The sequence below is a fragment of the Channa argus genome, chromosome 7 (genome assembly GCF_033026475.1).
Source record: "Channa argus isolate prfri chromosome 7, Channa argus male v1.0, whole genome shotgun sequence".
Taxonomy (NCBI): domain Eukaryota; kingdom Metazoa; phylum Chordata; class Actinopteri; order Anabantiformes; family Channidae; genus Channa; species Channa argus.
In genome coordinates, this window is record NC_090203.1 from 10,589,011 (window position 1) to 10,612,875 (window position 23,865).

At 42.1% G+C, this 23,865-nt stretch overlaps 4 protein-coding genes across 11 annotated transcripts; all 4 read left to right on the forward strand.

Moving 5' to 3' along the window:
• Positions 1 to 1,992: 1,992 nt before the first annotated feature.
• On the forward strand, positions 1,993 to 8,256 carry il11a (interleukin 11a). Its single transcript, XM_067511776.1, has 5 exons — positions 1,993 to 2,407; positions 3,188 to 3,345; positions 6,201 to 6,296; positions 6,411 to 6,572; positions 6,738 to 8,256. Exons 1-5 carry the CDS (start codon positions 2,401 to 2,403, stop codon positions 6,915 to 6,917), a joined length of 603 nt encoding a protein of 200 aa, XP_067367877.1. The 5' UTR covers positions 1,993 to 2,400; the 3' UTR covers positions 6,918 to 8,256.
• A 332-nt stretch (positions 8,257 to 8,588) lies between these two features.
• Positions 8,589 to 16,150, forward strand: znf628 (zinc finger protein 628). 3 transcript variants are annotated; one of them, XM_067510915.1, is made up of 9 exons: positions 8,589 to 8,733; positions 9,160 to 9,709; positions 10,488 to 10,560; positions 10,648 to 11,586; positions 11,840 to 12,010; positions 12,136 to 12,469; positions 12,801 to 12,955; positions 13,426 to 13,668; positions 13,788 to 16,150. In XM_067510915.1, the coding sequence occupies exons 2-9, from the start codon at positions 9,324 to 9,326 to the stop codon at positions 15,822 to 15,824; spliced, it is 4,338 nt and encodes a 1,445-aa protein (XP_067367016.1). In that variant the 5' UTR covers positions 8,589 to 8,733; positions 9,160 to 9,323; the 3' UTR covers positions 15,825 to 16,150. The 3 variants fall into 3 exon arrangements, with proteins under 3 accessions (XP_067367016.1, XP_067367018.1, XP_067367017.1); XM_067510917.1 differs by having other exon boundaries at positions 8,595 to 8,733; positions 9,418 to 9,709; XM_067510916.1 differs by having other exon boundaries at positions 8,598 to 8,733; positions 9,192 to 9,709.
• A 144-nt stretch (positions 16,151 to 16,294) lies between these two features.
• nat14 (N-acetyltransferase 14 (GCN5-related, putative)) lies at positions 16,295 to 18,752 on the forward strand. 6 transcript variants are annotated; one of them, XM_067510920.1, is made up of 4 exons: positions 16,295 to 16,666; positions 17,004 to 17,091; positions 17,197 to 17,502; positions 17,597 to 18,752. In XM_067510920.1, exons 2-4 carry the CDS (start codon positions 17,011 to 17,013, stop codon positions 18,032 to 18,034), a joined length of 825 nt encoding a protein of 274 aa, XP_067367021.1. In that variant the 5' UTR covers positions 16,295 to 16,666; positions 17,004 to 17,010; the 3' UTR covers positions 18,035 to 18,752. The 6 variants fall into 6 exon arrangements, with proteins under 6 accessions (XP_067367021.1, XP_067367024.1, XP_067367020.1 ...); XM_067510923.1 differs by having other exon boundaries at positions 17,359 to 17,502; XM_067510919.1 differs by having other exon boundaries at positions 16,295 to 16,507; positions 16,943 to 17,091.
• Positions 18,753 to 21,388: 2,636 nt separating this feature from the next.
• Positions 21,389 to 23,387, forward strand: aicda (activation-induced cytidine deaminase). Its single transcript, XM_067511287.1, has 5 exons — positions 21,389 to 21,499; positions 22,140 to 22,305; positions 22,410 to 22,692; positions 22,864 to 22,979; positions 23,099 to 23,387. The coding sequence occupies exons 1-5, from the start codon at positions 21,480 to 21,482 to the stop codon at positions 23,147 to 23,149; spliced, it is 636 nt and encodes a 211-aa protein (XP_067367388.1). The 5' UTR covers positions 21,389 to 21,479; the 3' UTR covers positions 23,150 to 23,387.
• Positions 23,388 to 23,865: the final 478 nt, after the last annotated feature.

Genomic DNA, 23,865 nt, shown 5'->3' on the forward strand with positions numbered 1-23,865 from the left:
ACGCACACACACACACACACACACACTCACAAACACACACACTCAAAGGACACACAACCGGTGTCATATGTGTGAGTTATCAGCACTGGTGGATGGCCTAACAGAGGACTGTGTACTTCAGAACCACCCAGGAGACCCCCATCACAAGAGGCAGCCCATAGAGGGAATGAGGGAGAGTGACTAACTTCACTCTTTCTTTTCTTCTCTCCCCAGCTGTGTCTTCAAACGGCCCTTTGATGTGGTAAATTAAAAAGAGCGAGTGTGTCAATATCTCCTTATGTCCAACCGCACTCATCTATTTCCTCTTCTTCTCCTTCTGCTCGCCTTCTTTCCCTGCTTTTCTTCTTTACTGTTGACCCAAAAAAACAGAGCATGACCCTTTTTACCACAACAACTCTGCCACCCACTTGCTGCCACCAGGCCCTGATCATTTGGGGGGTGTTTGTTTGTCTGTGTTGGCCTACCACCAAACTGGCAACTGTATGTGTATATGTGTATGAGTGTGCGAGTGTGCGCATACAAGGCCCACCACTAATTATTTTCAAACCACACCATGAGTGTATGTCTGTGAATGAGGGTCTCCTAATCATACACCCAGACTCACAAGTGCTTTCTTCCTTTTCTCTGGTCTCTCTCTTTCTCCTCCTTTCTCTTATTGTGTGTGTGTGCGTGACACTGTGACTGTCTTGGTATATACAGTATGTGTACAGTGTAATGCACTAACTGTCCCTGTGTGATGATTGGAAACTAACTTTTGCAACAGTAGGCCACACTTTACTGCACCTGACTGAGTGTTTCCAGGCTGGTCTGCTGTGTGTGTGTGTGTGTGTGTGTGTGTGTGTGTGTGTGTGCGTGTGTGTTTGTATGAAAAAGTCAAAGAAACATAGAGAGAGTGTGAGAAATCATGTTAGAGTGTGTACACTAGACTGTGATGTTTCAGCATGGTAGAGTGTGGAAGAGTGTGTGATTCTGTGCTAGAAAGCATCTTCTGCCATGTTTTGGTTTACTAGAGCAGCATGTTTTTCTTTGACCCAGCATGTGTGTGTGTGTGCATCCATGTGCATATTTTGTGGGTGTGTGTCTACTGTGTTGACCCCATCTACCACCCTCCGCCCTTTAAGCATGCGTCTGTGTAAACGTCTTGTGGTGTGCGTATGTGTGTGTGCGTGCGTCCCCTCACAGTTTCTATGTGACACTTTCAGAGTCCCCTTCTGGTCTGTACAACACCTCTCTCCTGTACTATCCGTCTCTCACTCCTCACTCTTTCCTTCACCCTGGAGAGTGAGAGAAGGAGCAAAAAAAGAGAGAGAAGGAGGTGGGTGGGGGGCAGTGGAAATAACACGCTGCTGTCTCAGGAGGGGTTCTGAAAAAAAAGCAAGGGGTGAGAAAAGGAGGGAGAGAAATATGGGAGAGAAAAGGTGTTTGCTCTGCGTATTAGCTATAATACAGGGAATGTGGCACGTGTAGCTTAAAACAGCAGTGCCATAAATTAAATAACACAAGCAGAAACACACTTTCTGTGACATTTCACCCTTAAATACAACAGAGAACACCAGCCAGCACAAGAAAAGGAAAGAACAGGTAAAAGTAGCACTATAAGGCACATGGTTACATGAGATATGCTGATACATATGAAAACAATGGGCTTTTTTAAAAGTCTGCAGTGATAGAGAGACATACGGAGAGAGAGTGAGAGAGAGAGGAAAAGAGATTTGGAGATGGAAAGATAGAAGGAGGTAGATAGGACTGATTGGTACAGGTAGCGCGATGCGACGGAGGGAGTGCTGGAGATATGGACAGGACAGGACGGGAGAAAGTGATAGAGGAAAGAAAAAAAAAGAAAAAACAACGGAACATTTTTTTTAAGTTTCGTAAAGGGAGACAAGCAGCAAAGAGGGGAGGAGGAAAGAGGGAGAGAGAGAGCGTGTTTTTATGAATGAAGTGAGTCACTGCCGATGTGTCATAGGCCCGACGTCTTTATAAGGGAAGTTTTAAACAAGCCTAAACACTTCACTGCGCGCAAAAATTGGACTTACCACACTCGCATCCCTCTCTCTGCATTTCTGTTGCCTCTCTCCAAACTGTCTAAGTGTCTCTCTGCCTTCAACACTCCATACAGACTGCAAGGGCTCATCTCAAACTCTGCCAAAGAGTGAAAGTTTGGCGATACTGACTTTTACCTTAACTTTTTTCCCTTTCTCTCCCTGAGTGCTGCACTCATCCATTTGCTCTCTCTCATTCATCTTCTTCTAACAACTTTCCTCCTCACTGCCAGAAAAGTGCGAAGAAGAAACTGGAGCACGTGACAATTTCCGGAGTTCAATCTATTAATTAATTTTCAATTTATTTATTTATCTACGTTTCTCTGCTGGTTCACCCATCTCTTGGATCCGAACCAATATGAAATGTAAGTGAAATGTATGAGCTTGTTTTAATGTATAATTGCTAAATGTAAATCATCTCTTCTATTTCCGCTGCTACTTAATTTATGAACGTCAATATTTTTAAATTGTGGGTACAGAACGTTTACATGACTGTTAATAACTTTTCCATTCTCCCTATATGGACATCAAATACTTTATTTATTGGATAACTTCTAACAACTGGCTTTATGACTGATGATTTGCAGGATGAACAGCTTTATTTCCTAAACTGTTAAAAGTTATACCAGGACAAGGAGCTCATATGCTCCTGCAGTGTTTTTCTGGCAGCGATTCTTGTGGTTCACCTGTAATTATCAAGCATTTCATTTCAACACCACTGTGGTTCCCTTTTAATACTTAGTCTACCTTGTATTTGAACTTGAAAGGGAAAGAATGAATGAGCTTACTGTTAGAGAGTTGACTTGGCTTGGACTATATAATTTATACCACCAACTCACCTACCTATCCAGTTGCAGGTGTGACAATCAGCAGCATTCATTGCTTTGCTTATGATCAAGGAGTGATGGTGATATTCGGTGTCAAAGCCCGGTTTTTAATGATTTAATGATTTGCATTCAGCTTGTGAAAACATGACTCTGACACTCAAGCTTCTAGGGATTCATCTGCCAAGTCTGCAGCTATTGTTTATATTATGGTGCAATATCTTCCCCTAGTCCTGACAGCTGTGGCCTGAGGTCACTATCATTATGCCGAGATGACAGCGCTTCTCCACTAATTGCTTCCGTTTTGTTCTACCCCTCCAGTGCTGCTCGACTCCTCCTCATCACTCCTCTTCTCGCTGCTATTGGCCCAGCTGCCTGTGTTCACCTCTGCCTCTCCAGTACCACAGCGGCGGCCCACTGACATGGATAAACTGTCCAATCAGACCAAAAATCTAATGAAGCTCACCCAGGAACTGTTGGTAAGTGACCATGTTGTCACAGTAATTGCCAATCTCAGGTTCTTATTGGAGGAGAAGCTAATGAGATCCTGAGAATTCTATGCTAATTGAGTTATTATTGTGAGGGAGGGAAAGGATGCTTGGGACTGACCCTTCCCTTAATGGAATTTTTGGGCTAATGTTATCGGTCAGTTTAGGTAGACGTCACACTTCAAACACCTCTAACTTTGCATCATGGACTGTGTTTACTCAGGACTTTAATCTGAATTAAGCAGCTTTCATTAATGACAAAATGGCTGAAGTTCATCTGCATTCTTAGATCAGGGCAAAGGCCTCAGGGGAGATTTGACCTGAGTGAGCTCACTTTTAATCCACATTGAACTCCAGAGGGAGGGGAGGTCTGACTCAGCAACCTCCTGGTCTCCCTGGTCACCTGGCTGTGGGTGGCGGCAGAAAGACTGGTGGCCAGGCAAGTGCCTTCATCCAGTGAATGTGCAATGAAATTAATATAAATAATAAAGTTTTGTAGAATTAAGAAGAATAAACACCCATTTACGGAGATCAGTCAACAAAGGGACATGGTCAAAGACATAGAAAAACAAAACTTACATCTATCTCTTTAATATCTTCCATCAAGACATATATGAAAATACATAAACACTGTACCTTTATCTAACTAAGGCTGAAGTGCCAACCATAGTATCTGTGAAATCACAGCAAAGTATAGCACGTGCCTATTTATACAAAAACATGTTTATGTTCTGCGGTGAGACTGTGGAAGTCTGGATGAAGTCGAAGAAGTTTTTTTTCCCCTGAGAAATGTGAATCACTTGCATCTACATTACTAACATTTATGGCCCAAAAGCCTATTTTGTTGATAGTCACGTTGGTAGGAAAATCAGATTTGAGAACTTGGCCAAGATTTGTTCCAGCTTCTGATTGTGTATCAACACCATGTTTTAACAGGTGAAAAGAAAGCGGGATCATATCTCTGGATCTCCAGTTACACATGACTGATCTAGATTCTATTTTTGCATTATGCAAAACTTAAAACTCTTTTGTTTAAGGGATAAAATCAAAAATAGCTACATACTCTCTCTAGTCTTGGCAAGTAAATACTGTTCAAAATGTGTGTGTGAGTGTGTGCTTGGTAAGCGTGTGTGGGACTGATGCTTTGAATGTTGAAAGCCATTGTGTTCAGCAGTACTCCTGCGGTCCAGCTGCTAAAAGCCAACATTATCGAAGAGTGTTGGGGACAATATTAGAAAGTGTTCAGTAACGTGGAAGATTTTTTTTTTTTTTCTTGTCTGAAATTCCATTGAAGAGAGGACAAAGTTAGGAAAGATAAATAGAATGGGAATCCATGGAAAGTCCCTGCAAAAAGCAATAAAACTCATGGTCTACATAGAGAAAAGTGTGTGTGTGTATGTGTGTGCATGTGTGTGTGCATGTGTGTGTCCATGCAGGCGCGGCGGTCTACAGTATATACGTTTGCAACTCTGCATGTGTGTGAGTGAGTCTGTGTGAGGTTGCATGCATACAATATAGGTACAAATGTGTGTATATAACTACATACGTGTGTATGAATTTGTGTATATACATTGTTGCGGCTGTGTGTATGTGTGTGTGAGTACACTGAAGACTCTGTAAATTGTCATGATTGTGTAGGTGCGGTGTTTAATGTTTTGCTTTCGGTCGCCACAGCAAAGTGACTTGATAAAAATCAAAAAGATTTATCACATTCCAGTATTTGCATTCAGGAAGAAAAAGGCTGGATGCTAAGTTGTGTCGAGTGAGGTCACAATGGAGAGAGCAAGAAAAGAGGATAAGAGGGAGAATTAAAGGCTGAGAAAGATGGAGCACAAACCACAAGAGATGAAGAGATCAGAGAGCCAACTAGATGACAAGCCACTGGTGTATGTGTGTGCATGCATGCACATGTGCGTGTGATGTTGCATATGCTTGTGCACCTGGTATGAGGAAGAGAGAAAGGGGAAAAGAGCAGGCTAACAAGGGATGTTAAAGGACAAAAGCAATGGAGACAAAACATTAGACCACAAACATAAGTGATCTCTTATGAAAGGCTGACAGAGAGACATGAGAGACAATAGAGCACATTCATCACAAAAAACATCAACACAAACAACTGGAAGCAAACAGCCGAAATGAGAAAACAACATAACAAGTTAAGGAAGCATTAAGCACACACAACCTTTTTACGCAAAACATTTCTCAGCACTCATCATCCTAATGTTGTTATGTTCCTTTGCTGATTGGTAATGACGCATGCCACATCAGTCATATCCATTTTGGCCCCATTCATTACTGAATCAGGCCAGCATCTTCAGTACTAAATTGAACTACCTATTAGCACAGCTGCCTTTGTAAAGTAGAATTCCAAAAATCTGCATTCAAGTCAATCACCCCCCTCTGCTGGCTGCGAGAAGACCTGCATCTGCTGTCTGGACATAGTTTACAACACATCTCAAGCTGGGCAGCAGAACTGCGTCATTCCATCTTTTTATAGCTGTGACCCTGGAGTTTCCCTACAGCTCTGTGTTGTCTGTCCCACTTGGAGCTTTCTTAGTCACTGCATATGTTGTTATCCTCACTCCCTGTAGAAAACATCCTGTGGGTTCAGGTCGTTTGCTCTTATTGTTGACATTTGGGAAGGTTAAATGTGGGTGAACTTATACTGACCCAATCATCCACACACCCCGCAGTGAGAGCTACTGTTTCCAAGCACAGAAACAGACATCCAATCAAGCTGCAAGACTAATCTTTTCCTCATACTCCCGTGACTTGTCTCAGGATGCATAAAATTGCACTCATGCAAATTACTAATGGGCTGCTCTGTGTCTTGATTTCTTTTTTAGAGGGAACATGCATTTGATTCCGATGTGGAGCCACACAGGTTCAGGTCTCTGCCAGAAATGGGCAACAGATCAGCCAATGACCTCAACAATCTTGAGGTAATCCACTGATAATGTATTTGTGGGGATGAGGGGCTGATCTATTTCTGTCCACTCAGTTACTTCTTGCCACACCCATGCTGAGTCTCTAAAGTATGTCTGTGTTGTTTCCAGTTGAAGCCTACACTCTCTCAGCTGCATGCTGACCTGAAGCTGTATGAACACCACTTTGAATGGCTGAACAAGGTTTCAAAGAAGCACCACCACCCTGCAGTGCCCAAGCTGGTGGAGATGATCAGAGAAATGAAATCTCTCATTAACCTGCTGCACCGTCAGGTAAAGAGCTGTGTTTCACCTTTTGATTCAGTTATTTTCAGGTTTTAATCTTAAACTTCACTATGTGAGTTTTAGGAGTAAACGATAGGTAATTTCCCACACGAGTGTGTCGCTGACAATGAATTGTTTTCAAATCTTTTTGTCTACCTGTCTTTTCTCCTACAGATGCAGAGGGTTGAAGCACCAAAGCTCATTCCTGCAACCCCCTCCCTCCCCACTCAGCTCCCCTATCAGTTTGATGTCTTGCAGTCCAGTCATGAGCTCCTTCAACACTTCAAGCTGTTCTGTGACTGGGCATACAGAGCATTTCTTAGTCTCAAGCCCAAAGTTACTGCAGTACAATGATGAATCATAAATATTATGGCTAAAGATTCCCGATGATTTATTGGGTTCCGCCTAAGCCAAAGGGGAATTAAGACCATGTCAGTCTGTGCCAAAGTCAGTAGCATCCCTTAAGAGGCCTAACATCAGCCTTGACATGTGTGATAAAGAATGTGTGTTTCCATCAATGAGGATGCTTTACAGTGCAGCAAGTTCCAACCATCAAGATTCCTGCTAAAGCCAACTGGCAGTCTAAGATCATGTCATAATTCCCCAAACTCTTACCTAAAAGCCTTGTTCATGACGTTATTTATGTATTTATTTATTTATTGACTGTTAGTAATTTATTTAATTTTATTTATTTGCTGTTGTATTGTGTTACTCTCATCTTTATTTCTGTATTAACGTGAATTTATTTCTCAACGTCTCTGTCATCTTTCTTTTTGTTTTGTGTCTCACTGATGCTCAAGAAACCCAGAGTAGCACTTCCTACCCCTGTAGCGCAGATGATGAATTTTGATTTAAACTAATTTACTTTGTGTGCATTTGTGTATTTCTTCAGCCAATACTTCTTCCAGTAGATGTAGCATACATTTGGGACAGTCATGGTTTTCACTAACTCTCTTACAGTGCCCTTAAAAATAAACATTTTAGAAGATGTGATTCTAAGCAAGTGCCACGCATATAACATATCAACTTACCGATTCTAAGATTAATGTAAATGTTAGCCAAAGAGAAGTAATTATTTTTTGCTTTTTTCACTTTTTACCACAGGCAAGGAGGCATATTGCTGTGGTAAACCTGTATGAATACAGTATGCCCTGTTGCTGAGCACTGATGGACCAGATTAGATTCTTTGCACAAACTTGTTAGGATTAGCCTCTTGAAAGAGTCAGAAGGCTGATTTTAAACCTATGCTTTGGGTTAGGAAAGTTTGTTGTTTTTAGTTAGACACCCAAAGCCTTAAAATACTATGTATTGTGACACTATGTTCTGTACAGGTGTACATAAATGTTCGAGAATGTAAATTGTTGTATACAGTCCTTTGTGTATTATGTTGTTTTCTACAATGTATTGTAGCTTACTTTATCAACTTAAACACTAAATTTTATGTTAATTCTTCTAGTATTTGTTACAGTATTGACTATTTATTTAATTGATTTGGTGGAACTATTTATTTTATGCTGCAGTGGAGCAAGCCTCCAATCTTTTTTTGTACTTTTATACAATTTTTATTCTTATTTACTATTATTATAACATCATGATTAAATTATTGTTGTAACATCAAGATGCCTCTTCCACACACTGATTAGCCAGAATGTGAAATATGTGCCTTGGTGAAATAAAAACTAAAGAATGTGCACAAGGGATTTAAGTATATCTTTTGTATTTGTGGTTAACTAAACCGGCAGAGCAAGCTGGATCACATGCATAAGTATAGACAGGAAAAATGCATGGCCAGTGAGACTACATTACCCAGAAGTCCGTGCGCTACAGCCAAACTACTAGCTAAGAATAAATTTACAATTTTAAAAGCACCTGTTAATTTTTTTCATGTCTTTGAGTGTAGAAACACAATTGACAAGTGCGGTCATTTTGGTAGTGGTAAATATTTTGAAAAGAGGTTGAAAACGTAAATCTGTCCGTTGAGGCTCCTAGCCAATGGGAGTATCCCATCAGTTGTAGGAAACAGCCAATCGTCACCGTTGTTCTTGGAAGACATCATCGGGCGGAGAACTGCTGTTAGTTTGTGCTGTGTTTATTGTTAAGGTTGTGTGGATTAGCACTGCGGTACCCGGTCAATTTTCACAATATCAACGATATAAGTTAAACATGCGCGGTGAGTACTGCTTCAGCCTGTCTACATCCACGTCTTTCTCCAACATTTTAACGGAGCTGTTCAGCATTGACGAAGGCTAGATTAGCTTTAAATGGAGGCCAATGGCTGGTTTTGTAGATACAGTAAAAAAACACATTTGTTGTTGTTGTCTATTGGCTTGCACGGTTGAACAGATGCATACGGAGACACTTACAAAGTACCTTAATATGTAACTTAGCTGCAGCCTCTGTGAGTGTATTGCTGATAAGCATCGCACTGCGGGGACGCCACAAACGGACTGACGGCCAGGAGACAGCGGGGAGGGGGAAAGCAGCTTCATTGACAGGGGGGAGGGATGAAGTCAGGGGGTGGAATTTAAAGGCAACATTCTTACCATGAGCTACCAAATCATAATACTGTGCTTCTTTCCATTTGGCTTTATGTCAGACCTGTCCTGAACTATCCATTTGGGATGACAGTTGGAGCTTCCAGTGCTTGACAGGGAAGGATTATTTTAAATACACAGAAGAAAAAAAACATGATACTGCACCAAAACTGATGCACACGTGTTTCTTGAGAATGCCCTCATCTGCCACCAGCTCGTTCTGGTAATGGCAAACTCAGTTGCCTTAGTGGTCCAAGCAGAACTCCTACCACCTCAGTCCACCACTTCTCTTTCTCCTTTTCCATCCCTTCTGGGCTCAGGGGAGGATGGTGAAGATGACCGGGAGAGAGGAGAGCTGGTGGAGAGAGACAAGGGGGTAGTAGAGAGTGGAGAAGAGGTGGTTCTGGACATGGTGACTTCATCAGTGTCAGGACCAGTTCAGCAGTCCGAGCAGTCGGACCATCCCTTCCAGTGTATGGATTGTGGCAAGAGCTTTAGGTGGTCATCCAGGCTGACCCACCACCAGCGGAGCCACAACAATGAGAGACCTTACCGCTGCAACCTGTGCCCCAAGGCCTTCAAGGGCTCCTCTGCTCTGCTCTACCACCAGCGGTATGGATCTACAATACTGTAACGTGTTATTTAAGTATTTTTGTAATGCATTAGATTTCTTTCCCATCCACATACAATGACCTTGTTATATGTTGTCCTGAAACCAGTACTTTCTGCACTGATGTGAGCAGACTTCTAGACTTGTCAAATGGAGCAATGTTTACAAATGTTGCCAAGAAGTACAGCATTTTAAACACACATTAACATGCACTCGCTCTATAATTTGAAATAATTGAAATACCCATCAGTGGCCAAATGCTTACAGTAAACTGCCATTAGCCTTCAACAAAACATTTTAACATTTTAACACAAAAAAAATAAAGGATGTCATGTTGCAAGTGAAGTCAGTTTATAAATACAATGCAAAATGATCATAAACTGTATCAGATTGATACAGATTGTGCTGACGTCTTTTGCAAAACAAGGCGATCTCATATAAAATTATATTTTATTACAGTATTGATTTCTCTGCACCTCTTTTGGAAATTAATTAACAAAAGAATGCCCTGTGAGTCCCCCAAGACCAGGTCAGAGATTTCCCCCTAAAACTGTGAAATGAATGAGTTAATAGAGGAATAAGTGCTTATTCACATGAGGATGATCTGAGCATAAATTTAACAAGCGAATAACACTGCACTGTAATACTGAAGACTTGATATTTTCAAGCTGTCCAAATTCACATAACAGGTAATATAAGGCTAAAATTGATAAATTATACCTTTTAATTTATGCAGCTAGGTTTTTAAAGTAGTCATCAATAGTTACTTTTCTTATGCAGGTCTCACTCAGGGGAGAAGCCTTACAAATGTCAGGACTGTGGCAAAGCCTTTAAACGCTCCTCATTGCTACAGGTGAGATGTCAAACAACCAAATTTCATAAACAGTGCCTGGAAATTAGAATGATTACAAATAAGTGATACATTTCTGTCTATCCTCAGGTCCATCAGAGTGTCCACACTGGAGTACGTACCTTCCTGTGTCCCTATTGTCCCCTGACTTTTAAATGGAGTTCTCACTATCAGTATCACCTCCGCCAACACACTGGAGAGTGCCCGTACCCCTGTGACAGTTGTCCCAAGGCTTTCAAGAACTCAAGTAGTCTGCGGCGACACAAGAATGTCCATCTAGGTCTCAAGCCTTACACCTGCTCAGTGTGTAACAAATCCTTTACTCAGTCTACTAATCTGAGGCAGCACATGAGGATACATACAGGCGAGAGGCCCTATATTTGTGGGGAGTGTGGACGAAGCTTTACACATTCATCAAACCTGGCCTTGCATAAGAACTCACACTCCAACATCAACACAGGAGGAAAAGAGGGAAAGAGGGGAGAAGATGCAAGGAAGGGAAAAGAGGTAGTGGAGGTAGTTGTAGGGGCAGAGGAAGTGACATCATCCATTTTGAGGGACATGGTGGGGTTTGTGAGCCAGGAAGGAACTGATGGTGTTGGGGTTGGAATGGAAGAAGTATTCCTGTCAACTACCTCCTCTAGTCAGAATCCAAGCCTTCTCCCCCAGCTTACCCTAACACCCTCAGCAGAAGATGTGTGTACATCTAGGGCAATCGGGACAGAGGTTCACCTGAGTACAGACACTGGGGCCAGTGTGCTGCTGTACAGCTGTGGCAGCTGTAGCCACACCTTTGGCACACGAACAGAGCTGGAGGAGCACCAGGCCATCCACATGGCCCCAGAGGAACTCAGGACCAGTGGAGATACAGGTGCTGGGGCAGGGATAGAGGTTGGGGATGGGCTGGTGGGAGCTGGACACCTGCTGGCTGATTTTGAGGAGGTTGTGGAGACTACTACAGTGGCTGAAAATGGTCACACAGCAGAGGTGCTCCTTGGACTGACGGAGGGAGCAGATGGGAGCAACTCAGTAAGTGATAGGATCAAATGTGAGAAAAGAATTAAAGCCTTCACATTAAATATAATGGGAACAATATAAGCAAATTAGAGCATCTAGATAGCTGCTTGTGTGTTTTATGTAGCTTGCTTACAGACCTCTAAATCAGTCTATATAATTACATTTCTGAATGATGAAAAAAATTCCATGAGGTCTATAAGGTCAATAGGTTCAATTTGAAGATATATGTTTTTGATATTTATTACTTCCTTTGGCTTGTCCTCAGAATGTGGGCACCACCCAGGCCCAGTTTGACCTGCTGCAGAGCTTCACAGAAGTGACTCAGAGCTCTGAAACCATTCCACCAGACGCCAGAACCACATGGGCAGGGCTGTCATGTGGCTACTGCAATAAGAGCTTTAAGACCAGTGGAGGCCTCAATAGACATGTGTCACTAGTGAGAATAACTTGTTATAATTGCTCTCTTTTTAACACCTCTATACAGATTACAGCACTATATTTTGAGTAACAAGACTAAATGATTTGTCCACCTCATCTACTGTCCACCATTTGTTTGTCCAGATGCACTCTCTTTCATCACAATCCCGCTCCCAGTTCAGCTGCTCTGCCTGTGACCGCTCCTTCCCCCTCCTCTCCTCACTCCTCACCCACCAACACTCTCACACCCCTGAGCAGCGTCTTCTGGCTGAGGCAGAGGCAGAGATAGTGTGTCCTCCGTCCCTTTCCCTGTCTCTCCCACTGCCCTCCTCTCCCAGCCAGGCTGACAAGCAGCAGGAAGACCAGAGAGAGATCCATGTCAATATCATTGCCGTCAGTGAGGAGCAAGAGGAACAGCCAGTAAAACCAACCAAAGCCCCGAAAAAGACAGCAGCAAGCAAGACCACACCTGCTGGAGGTACATATTATAGCAAGACACAAAATTACACTCCAACATGGCGAGAGTTGAGATTTGTATAGAACGTATAAAATCTGTTTGCTTTTTGGTAAATACTTTCCTGTCACTATTGTTGGCAAGGATTACCATGCCATATTGAATATCAAACAGGTTTTCCCCAAAAAAATCTAGGGCAACCAGGTAACTTAATCCTTTCAATCTTTAAAATAAACTAAAGGTTATTTTTGTTGTAATATGTGCAATATTGCTACAAAACCCACCCCAAAATGGAAATCTTAAATGTATTTTTTTTTGTCGCAAATATGGCACTGTTTCACTCACTTTTACACAGAGAGACCATACCGCTGCTCAGAATGCGGAAAAGCCTTCAAAGGTTCATCAGGTCTCAAGTACCACATGAGGGATCACACTGGGGAAAGGCCCTACCGCTGCACTGAGTGTGGAAAGAGCTTCAAAAGGTCATCGCTGCTTTCAATCCATCAGCGGGTAAGGCTCAAGTCTTATGTTGCAAAAAATATATAGACATGAGTTAAGTTTCCACTTGAGAGATTTATGATTTAAGACCTGAATTTCAGGATTTAGGGCAATGTGGAACCTCACATTACTCGAGTTCACAGGACTTGTGGTTCTTCTATTTAGCACACACCCGGGCAGATAGAAGCAGTCTTCAACAGACAAATCCAAACAGCAATATAAGCTAAATTCTGTAGAATAACACACTCCATAGTTACAGCCACCTTGTGGCTAAGATGTTATGATGGCACAGTTTCAGCCCCTCTGTTAGCATTCTTTCTGTGTTTTTGTTATATGCCCTATGTTTGCTACTAAGCATTCTTCATGAGTCATACTTATTAGAACACATGCCAAAATGAATTTATATTAGCATCTTTTGTATTAAAAACTGCTACTTGTGTTAGTGTAAATGAACCACTCTTTCTCATTTACATTTTGCCCAGGTACACACAGGTGTACGAGCATTCCAGTGCCCTCACTGCCCTCTCACTTTCAAATGGAGCTCTCACTACCAGTACCACTTGAGACAGCACACAGGGGAGAGGCCATATGTGTGTAAAGAATGTGGCAAGTCCTTCAAGAACACCAGCTGTCTACGTAGACACAGTCAGATGCACTCTGGACTGCGGCCCCATACCTGCTCCATTTGCTCCAAGTCTTTCTCTCAGACATCAAACCTCAAACAGGTCAGTGCAAGCTGCAAAGACACAGCTGTAAGCTTGCTGTTGAGTTTAAGCTGCATGTGCTGCAGTCATTCTTATGTTGTGTGTTTTCTCTTTTTCTCTTCCCTCTTCTTTGAGAGCAGCATGAACGCACCCATTCTGGCGAGAGACCATTTCAGTGTACACACTGCAATAAAAGTTTTACACACTCCTCCAATCTTCAGCTACACCTTCGTACACACTCCTCACGCAAAGACTTCAAATGCCCATACTGCACTAAGGAGTTTGTCATACACTCCTACTTGCAGAGGCACATCCGTACCCATGGCAGTGGTGTTCCCCTGCCTTGTCCGGGTGGTGAAGGTAAAGATGGAGTTGCTGTGAAAGCCAGTGTTGGAGGCGTAACTACCACAACAACCCTGCTCAACCCCATCACCCTGGAAGCCTCAGGAAACAATGGCAGCCTGATTGTGTCCCAGCCAGCACTTAATATTCCCCCCAACACCTCACAGAACTACTTTATGATTCAGACGGCCAGCGGCTTGCAGCTCATTCCTCTTTCATCCCCTACACCTGCCCCTCCACCTGTTCCTCCACCACCACCATGTCAGCCCCAGAACCTCTTTCTTCTGCAGTGCTCATCCAACAATGGCAGCCAGTCTAGCTTGATTCTCGTTCCCACAACCACCAACCCACCACCAGCTCTGGAGCCTCAGACTCTCCCTTTGCTTCAGACTATCCAAGCACTACAGCCAGTCCTAAACCACACACAAACCCAAACTCTGCCCCAGTTTCCGACCGTATCACTGTCACAACAGCAGACCAGGATCATAATCACCAACAACAATAGCAATGCAAGCACTCCTGTTGCCACACCAACACGCACGCTCTCAGCCAACTCCCTACTGACTAAGCCCATATTAGGGAAAAGCACACGGACAGCACGGGGCAGACGGGGACGCAAACCAAAAGTTACTCTTCAGAATTCTGCAGCAGCTCCTGTCAATAAGACTATAGGTGGAACTGTGTCAGTAACAAATTGTAATGTCACACAGATTAGTGCTGCTGCTAACACCTTCACAAAATCATCACTATCTCCTGTTTCAACTGTTTCCCACTGTCTCCTGTCAACACATTGCACTACTGTTCCAACTTTTTCATCTTCTGCCACTGTAGCCCCCACAGTGGACACCTCAGGACCACCATCGGCTGTTACTATGGTCCCCCAAGCCACCACTGTAGCCACAGCAACAATGTCTACTCTTGTCCCTACTACTCCAGAAAGGACACCTCATACCAATGTGAGACAAATTCGGACAGGGGAGACCATGACAGAGAAACAGTTTGTGTTATGTTTTGATAATAATGCAGAGGCAAAGGATGGAATGAATATTGAGCAGGGTGGGGAGTCATATGTGCTACAGTTTGAAGGTGACACAGCTGCAGAGACAGCCAATGGAAGAATGGGGGGAGAGGGAAAGTCACTTGTGCTTCAGTTTAAGACTGATGAGTTAGGTGAAGGAGAAAAGGGGGAAAATAAAGGTATGATGTCACTTTTGCATGATTGGGGTGGAAATAAGCAGGGTGGGACACATGCAGGAGAGGAGAACAGCCATGGAGAGTCTTATGTCCTACACTTCCACACACAGGGCCAGGATAGTGGGTCATCCAGTGCTACGTTCAGCCAAGGGCAAGACAGCAGCCTGCAGCTTTCCTGCACACAGACCCAAGGTTTGGTGCCCCTTGATGGGCAGGAGGTGATGTTTGAACTGGCAGGTGAGACCAAGATGGAACAGGAAACTGAGGAGGGTATGCAGATGATAGCCCTGATAGAAGGTGAAGGGGGAATGATAGGAGAAGGGGCAGATTGCAGTGATTCAAGTGGCAGGGTTGCTGAAGGTGGTGGGGGCATGGAAAATATATTTCAACTGGAAAGTGGAGAAGAAATTGTCATTATTGAGGTCAGCACCAGTAGCTTAAGAGAAGGAAGAATGGAGAGTGGGGGGGATGAGGAGATTCACCAAAGTAGTGAGCTAAAGTATGAGAGTGTAACTGAGGAAGATGAAAAGTGTGTTAAGGAACACAGTTTGACAGCCAGTACAGAGCTGCAGACATCAGCTGAAGACGCAATAAAAAATGGACCTATAGCGAATTCTAAAGAGATGCAGTTCTCCAACTAAAACAATGTGCACATCAGAGAAGAAGGTGTACATGTGAACGAAAGCCTCACTGTTTGTGAGCTCAGCGTGTTAGCACTTTAGTCCGTTCTCCTGGATCTGGGAGAATGTTCAGTTAGATGTGTTGTAATGCCATGGTGCCACATATTAGAAATGTTATACATTTAAATAGACTCTACATGGACCTCAGTATATATTAGTTTAAACAATACTGTCATTGGCAATTTGTTTATGAATACGTTTCGTGAATCAATGTTGTACATGCCCTACTTTCTTCACAATAATAGTAAATAGTATTACTTAATAATAAAACTGTTAGTTACTTGTAACATTTGTCTTTTGCCTTCTTTTATTTGCTTCAGTGTCGGGTTTTTTTCTAATAAAAACAAAAAACTAAAAGATCGCCGCTTGGGAACGCTGTTCACGTGGGTACGTTGTGTCTGCTATTCATGTATCATTTGCACCGTGCGGCGTGTACGTACGCAACTGGCGCAGATCGACACAATGAAAACATGTAACGTTGACGCAAAACAGAGTAGATTTGTATTGAGAATTGCTTCTTTCCGCAACAAACGACACTGGTCATTTAGCCAAGGTGCAAAACTTGCACGGACCTCAGAATAAACAGAAGGACAAAGTGTTCACTTAGCACCTTTTAGTTTATTGGGAGCTGCACCGTGCAAAAGGTAAGCGGGCCGGATTTTAGAGCAAGAGCAGAGGGGGATCTATATATGTCAGGAGACCGCAGCACTTCGTAATACCATATAAGGATTTGAACAAGGTCTTTTCACTTTCGACTGTTCCTTTGATGATCACTGTCAAATGTGAAGATGAAAACTGCAACGGTGTGTGCTGTAACCGTGCAGAAAGATACATGCATGCTTCAAATCCTGCTTAATCCCCAGCTGTCTTTGTTTTAAGACATCATGGATGTGATGCTACATTGCAACTATTGGATCTGCTGTCCATTGAACTGTATTCCCAACCATTGAAAAACATTGACGCATTTTACCTACTTGTCTGACATATTAGATATAAACTAAGATACCTATATATTTCAGCCCCAGTGTTTTGTCTATGTACTCTTTATGAATCTGATTTTGTTGGCTACCTGTTCACAGTGTGGATGTTGGACTTTAACACTTTTTGTTGGTGCACCTGTCCTGCTGTTTGAACATAAAGCCTTAACATGGTGAGGCTGGAGCTGGATCAGGTGGTGATGAGAAGGATGAAAGAAGATGATATAGAGATGGTCAAAGCTCTTGTCAAGGTTTGTAGAACATATTCAGATATATGTAGGACAGGCTGCATTTTTCTGGGTTGATGCAATAAAGTACTTGGAAAAACAAAATACTGCTGGACTTATTTTTTTCAGGAGGGCTCCGTAGGCACAGAAAACCGTCTCATTCTTCACATCCTCACTCGTCCACTCTGCCTTTTTGTCCTGGCTGTTTTTTCTTCAATTCTACGCTGCCTTGTCCACTCATTTATTCTGGCTCTTGCTATTCCTGTCTTCCTGCTGATTGTCTTTCTCAAGATCACAATGCCACGGTCCACAGGGGTTCTGGGCAGCAGCCGCCCCTACTGGGACTATGTAGGCAGCAGCTACAGGGGGACACAAGATGAGACGCTGCAGAATCCCTACTGTAGGATCAGTGGGAAGACACCAGTGACCAAAAATGTTAGTCTCCTGGTTTGCCTGTAATTCTAGGTAGTTTTCACTAAATTCGTGTAACAAAATATTGCAGCCATATAATAACATTTCTTTTCTTCAGCCAAGATGCAGAACTGGATCCAAAGACAAGGAGATGTCAACAAAGAAGATCACCACAGAGAGGGAACAGGCAGCAGGGCAGGTGTGGGTGGCAGACTGCAAGGGGGAGATTTTGGGCTGCATCTTCAGGGAGGGTGGGACACGGGCAGGCATCAGGAAGATCTGCAGGCTGGTGACAGGATGCTGGTATCGTAGGGAGGGCCTGGGTCGGCTGCTAGTCCAGAGTCTGGAGCAGAGAGAAAGGGAGACTGGAGCGCACAGAATGTATGCACACGTTCCCTACCCATCCAAGGTGGGGGAGGCCTTCTTCAAGAAACTGGGTTATCAGCATATAGCGGAGGGGACTGATGAAGAAAGTGACGATGATATGAAGCTGGAGACCCCAGAGAGAGGCTTTCTGGGATACCCCCTCACTAAAGTGTTTTACAAAGATCTGTAACTGAATGGTGATAGACTCATAGTGGCTCTGGGGCCGATAATAATGGTTAAAGGTAAAGATAACACAAGTGTAAACTGTGTATCTCTGCTGAAGATTATAGTTTCATTACATCAACATCTTTGAATATGTGTCTGCTGTGCTAAGGGTTTAGTGAATATTTATGTTATTTATTATATTATTTGTTTACTGTCTGTAATTATATTTTTCCTTTTCACTATTAAAGTACTCTCCGCAAAATAATTGTTTATTAAGTATTTTCAAAAAATCAAAAACAACACAGGTCATGTTGTTCTGTAATCATTTGTATTGAAATAAAATATTACTGAAAAACATCAAGAGGAAAAGCACACAGTTTGCTATGTTTGTGTGGCTCTTTTGAAAATAATCTACACAGTAAATGTTTGATTGCTCACATTTGTTTGTGTATGAAACCATACAGATGTGTAGGAGGATATACAGTCACTGTATAGGAAGTATGTGTGGTTTATGTGAATCTGCAGAATATTTCTGCTTTTATCTTTCTTTGCTCCTTGGCTGCCGTTGCTCACCAACACGTACAGTATGTGGGGCCCTGACTCTGCAAAAACAACACTCCTTAATCTTCAGCTTTTCCCTATCATTTTGTTTTTCTTTGTTATATTTTACATAATGGCAAGAATGTTACTCACTGACAATGAGTTGATAATGAGAATATGAATGATTCATTAAAATATTTTGTGCCGAAACATTGAACATTATCTTTATTCCTTTATCATATCTTATCTTAGAAATGCAAAACATTTCCTGCTTCTTTCCAACACAAAACATTCTGCAACCTTTAACTATAAAAATGCATGTTTTTTTATAATGTTTTTTATTAGCAATGTAATCCATGTTGCTATTACCAAACTTACTTAATCATTCAGCTGTGGTAACATAAAAATATTAAGTTACCTGATTAATTACAAGTATAAATGAAAATATAATCTATTAGCTGTTGGCTCCAGCCTTAAAATATTACAAAATTGTACCTATTTAAATTTATATCAGTATTTTAAAACTTATCTGCATTGCAGAATTTAGCAAAGCACGTTAAATATATGCAGAGGTATTCTGAATGTGTGTGGTTTGCAGGTGAATGGCAGTTTATGTGACTAAGTGGGGATATGCACACAGCCCCAGTCTGAGGCTAACCTTAATATCTACCCTACTGCTAACCACAGACGATGTCAGTATAGCATCACTTTGCCACAGATGAACACCACAGGATGTTTGTACAATGTTAATTTGTGTCAGAAGGAGAGATATCTCACCTGATGTGAAGACAAATATAAGCTCAAACTTTATTGCAAACTCTTGATCATCCAAGCTGTGGTGCAAAATCACTATCTTGTAATTAACTTTAATTAAAAAAAGCTGTGCGAGAATAACAAAAGTGTAATTTCATGCATGAGTAATGCATGAGTGTGGCTGGGCCATTTTCACCTTGTAAAAGCTGTATTTTTGTTTTACTTGTGACACTTCTTGGCCATCATCTGGTTGTTTTTTCATGACTGTCAAAGAGAGGACACCTGTTAGCTAAGCCTCTACCAGACCAATCTGTAGCTATAATTGTTGTCAGGAAACAGATGTGAGTTCACACTCTGGAAAGAAAGTCTGTTTGTGACTGTGGTCATGTGCTTCTACACGATATGTGTGTGTGTGTGTGTGTGTGTGTGTGTGTGTGTGTGTGTCTGTGTGTGTGTGTGTGTGTGTGTGTGTGTGTGTGTGTGTGCGTGTGTGAGTCTGTGAGCATGAGTGCGTTTGTGCAGGGTGTGGGCGGGTGGGTTTCGGAAAGTATGACTTGGCATTTTCTACACCCGCCCCTGACTATGGGTTAAATGCAAAGGCATGTCTGGCCATACTATAGTACAACTCCACTACACACACACACACACACACACACAGAGAGAAGGGGTAGTGGTGCATGTGAGTGTTCATGTGTGACTGTGAGATGACCTTGGTCATCTGTGGTCTAACCCAGAGAGCCGGGTGGGAAGTGGTTCCATATAGTTTGGCAGTGGATCAACCTCTTGAAGTTCAAAAAAGAAACATGCACGCAAGATCAAATGCACAGAGAAATTAGCCTTAGTGCACTGTCAGAGTAATGCAATATGATGTGAGGTTGCTCACAGAATTCAGACACACATACACATGAATCACTCGAAAATTTTGGGCACCACACAATCATAAGATAAATTAGATAAATTAATTCCAGATGACATGTAACATATAGACTGTGTTAATGACATGCTAGTACAGATGGGTAACACATACATGCACACATACACACACAGATTAGCTCCAAAAACAGGCACTCTGGGAAACGGTGAATTCCCAAAACCACACAGTGCACAAGAGGGTGAGGGGAGTCATGGGAAAGCTGGATGCCTGCAAGCAGTGCCACTGAGTGAGCTGACTGGACCAGAGCTAAAACAGACAGAACAATGCAACAACATAAACAGAATAATACACATCCTGATTTGGCAAGGACAGATGACAGCATCTGATGGTTCAAAGGCTTATGATTGAGATTTATCCACATACTGTGGTTGGTCAGCTGGGCAGGCAGTGTAGCAGACTGCGGGGCCAGCCTGAGCCCTCCTCCCAGCCTGACACAGTTTGGGAAAACCCAGCTGAGAGGACAAAGTAGGTGTCGGTGCCTCAGAGGTCTGGGAACGCGTGTGGCCCCACCAAATTGGGGCTGCAGAGAAGGAAGGGGGGTGGCTAGGTGGAAAGGTTAAATAGCAGAAAGCTTTGGTGGCGATGCCTATGTGGATCAAGGTTAGAATGTATCTGGAAGTTTCTGCTTAACGATCTGGGAAATCCAAAGCCAGGCCAGTGACTGGATGAGTCTTCAAAGTCTGGAAAGTTCCAGCCAGTTGGCTCGGTTTATTGACGTCTGTGAAAAGCTCCAAAGGTTACAAATTACGTCAAACACTCCTCTCACATCTGGTCACTCAGATTATTTCTTAAAACCGGTGTTTTTTAATCTGCTTTGCCTTTCCATAAAATTCCCTTATTTCCTTTTGCCTGCTAAAAAGGGTCACAAAATGTGAATCATTATATAAATTAGTGTTACAGTTTTCAAAACATATTAACTTTGATGCATTTAAAAGACTTTTTGTAAGACAGCATTTAATCAATAGCTTTGTTTTTTTTACCAACACAATACAATCCATCCATCTCTTTTGTTTCACGCCCCCTAAACTTACTTTGAAAAACGTTTTTGTCCAACCAGAAGCTGCCTCTGTTGTGTGCAGGATGTTTATGTTTAGAGGTATATATTCTCAGTTCCCTCCCTTTAACCCCTCATCACACACACACACACAAACACACATACACACAGAGACACACTTTCGCTGTTTCTCATTTACCTCCATTTATTACCCACGCCCGAGTGACAAAGCAAAGCGCGTCTTTCGAAATGATTACAAAGCTAGACAGGTGAGCAAAATGGAAACATTCTATTTATACACTGTATATGTCTTTCTGTTTGATGCATATTTTTACACATTGCACATGCATACTATTAAATAAAAAAAATAGATTCTTTATAATTACCATGCTACCGTACTTTGATACAAATACAGTGCAATATGTTTTTCAGCGGAAATCTGTTTCAATAATTGACACTATAAATTGAGGTTTCACTATTAATGAGCACTGAACAACTGGCCTGGTTTTGCTGAAAGTTATGAAACTGAGAGTGAGAAAAAGCAGTGAATGTTAGCTGTCTTCTGACTGTCCACTTATATTTGGTTAACCACAAGTTTTACATGTGCTTATTGTGCTAACTTATTGAATTAAAACCAACGTGATTCATCTGAATAGTAATACTATAGGGTTCCTTAATTTGTTGAATTCTAACTGTAATAGAGTCTGTCTTAGACTTTCCTGGAATAATAGAGTATTTACTGAATAATACTGAAATGATTTGTCACTATAAATGTCAGTATATAAAATGCGTTTGAGTATAGACTACTATACTAGTACTACTATACTACTAGTACTAGTATAGTACTGCTTTTTTAAATCCTGATTTCCATTATTAAACAAAAGGGTCATATTTACTCCCATTTCTTAGTGTGCTTTTGCCCAGAAAAAAGTTCATCTACCATTACAAGAATGTGCGCTGGGCAAGGGGCAGACATGAGACATACCTCTGTTTTGTAGTAAAGAGGCGGGTGGGTCCAGACTCTCTAACCTTTGACTTTGGACACCTCCGCAATCGCAATGGCTGCCATGTGGAGGTAAGTTATGTAGGTAAAGATGGTAGAGCATATACTGCAAGAAGAATCTGTTCAGGGGAAAGAGATGCCCCTCTAATTTTCCGCATTCTCCTACGTCTCTATAGATATTGTTCCTACGCTATTTGGGAGCCTTGTGCCCTGGTCTTTGGGGGTATGGAGGTACTGGAGAGAGAAGGCTCAGCTACTCCATTACCTGGTTCTGCTCCTGGTCTCCTTGTGTCAACTGCTCCATTAGACTGGTCCAGTTCCTCAGGCAGACCCCAAACCTTCGCCTCAGGATCTTCGTGTCTCGTCTTTACTTCTGTGACATGGAGGACAGCCGTGAGAGAGAGGGCCTGAGGATGCTGAAAGAAGCTGGAGTGCAGATCTCAGTCATGAGTTACAAAGGTGGAGGCATAAATCTTTGTATATGTGGTAGGATACAAAGATAGAACAGAGTATGAATTTTAAAAAAGTATGGAAGGTTAAGGTTCCTCTTAAAAGCATTTGTTTTATTGCTTATTGCTTATTATGATTGCTCCATAGATGTCAACAACATTTCTTTTCCTTTCTCCTCAGACTTCTTCTATTGCTGGCAGACCTTTGTGGCTCGTAAGCAAAGCAACTTCAAAGCCTGGGACGAGCTGCATCAAAACTCTGTCCGCCTAACCAGAAAACTCCAACGCATTCTCCAGGTAGAGGATCTAACAAGCTGCATATTAATTTCAAACTAACAAATTTAGGTCAAAGCAGTACTAATTTTCCAGTTTTCCAATAATGATATGTTCATTCTCTTTTCCTTCTTTTTCCCCAGCCTTGTGAAATAGAAGATTTAAGAGATGCCTTTAAGCTTCTTGGACTGTGAAATGTACCTGTTACCTCCTCTGGCATTGCCATTTATTAATAATCCTGAAACGAAAATGACATGTTGCTGTTTGTCCATCACTACAAGTGCTAAACTGAGAATGAGGAAAACTGAGAAAATTTGCTTTCATGCTGTGGCAAGGCATCTAACATTTGGTAGCTACTGCTTGCTGTGTCTTGCTGTGTTTCTGTAGTATGGTAATGTGAAATAAAATCTTACACAATTAGATACTGTTCTGTGTCATTCATGTAGTCGTGGATGTAGTCAGCCTAACTACCATTACCCGTTTACAAATTATTTTACAACTATTCATCTAACTGGTGGCAGTAACTTATCGTGTCCTGTCAACAGTGTTAGAAAGCATTGAGCACTCAATCACACCAAATTAAACGGGTACTCCAGTGATAAATTATAGCCTTTCCATTAAGCTGGGGTATAAACATATACCCAAAAACAGTTTTTCTATTTGTAAATCATCCAAACTGCAACACTTTCTGTTATTGAAGGTGTCAAGAAAGTGCCTGGCCTCAGTTTGTCCCCCAGTGTATTAGCACACACAACGGTTTAAACAACCTGACTGTTTAAAGCACTCACCGCTGAACGAATGCAAATAGGCTTATTTCTAATGCTCCAATGTCTATTTGTATTATTGCCGGAGTAGTTCTATATTGCTGAGGGCGGCGGGGGGGGTCGCAGAGTCGATTTGTGCGCAAATA

What these genes read in the sequence shown, in the direction of transcription:
- il11a (XM_067511776.1), top strand. An exon ending in AGCTCACCCAGGAACTGTTG is followed by an intron (nt 3,346 to 6,200) that starts GTAAGTGACCAT and finishes TTTCTTTTTTAG; the next exon opens with AGGGAACATGCATTTGATTC. An exon ending in TTAACCTGCTGCACCGTCAG is followed by an intron (nt 6,573 to 6,737) that starts GTAAAGAGCTGT and finishes TTTCTCCTACAG; the next exon opens with ATGCAGAGGGTTGAAGCACC.
- znf628 (XM_067510915.1), top strand. Translation starts at nt 9,324, where the DNA reads ATGGCAAACTCAGTTGCCTTAGTGGTCCAAGCAGAACTCCTACCACCT. An exon ending in GCTCTGCTCTACCACCAGCG is followed by an intron (nt 9,710 to 10,487) that starts GTATGGATCTAC and finishes TTTCTTATGCAG; the next exon opens with GTCTCACTCAGGGGAGAAGC. An exon ending in TCAATAGACATGTGTCACTA is followed by an intron (nt 12,011 to 12,135) that starts GTGAGAATAACT and finishes TTGTTTGTCCAG; the next exon opens with ATGCACTCTCTTTCATCACA.
- nat14 (XM_067510920.1), top strand. Translation starts at nt 17,011, where the DNA reads ATGGTGAGGCTGGAGCTGGATCAGGTGGTGATGAGAAGGATGAAAGAA. An exon ending in TGGTCAAAGCTCTTGTCAAG is followed by an intron (nt 17,092 to 17,196) that starts GTTTGTAGAACA and finishes TATTTTTTTCAG; the next exon opens with GAGGGCTCCGTAGGCACAGA. An exon ending in AGACACCAGTGACCAAAAAT is followed by an intron (nt 17,503 to 17,596) that starts GTTAGTCTCCTG and finishes TCTTTTCTTCAG; the next exon opens with CCAAGATGCAGAACTGGATC.
- aicda (XM_067511287.1), top strand. Translation starts at nt 21,480, where the DNA reads ATGATTACAAAGCTAGACAG. An exon ending in ATGATTACAAAGCTAGACAG is followed by an intron (nt 21,500 to 22,139) that starts GTGAGCAAAATG and finishes CCCATTTCTTAG; the next exon opens with TGTGCTTTTGCCCAGAAAAA. An exon ending in CTCAGTCATGAGTTACAAAG is followed by an intron (nt 22,693 to 22,863) that starts GTGGAGGCATAA and finishes CTTTCTCCTCAG; the next exon opens with ACTTCTTCTATTGCTGGCAG.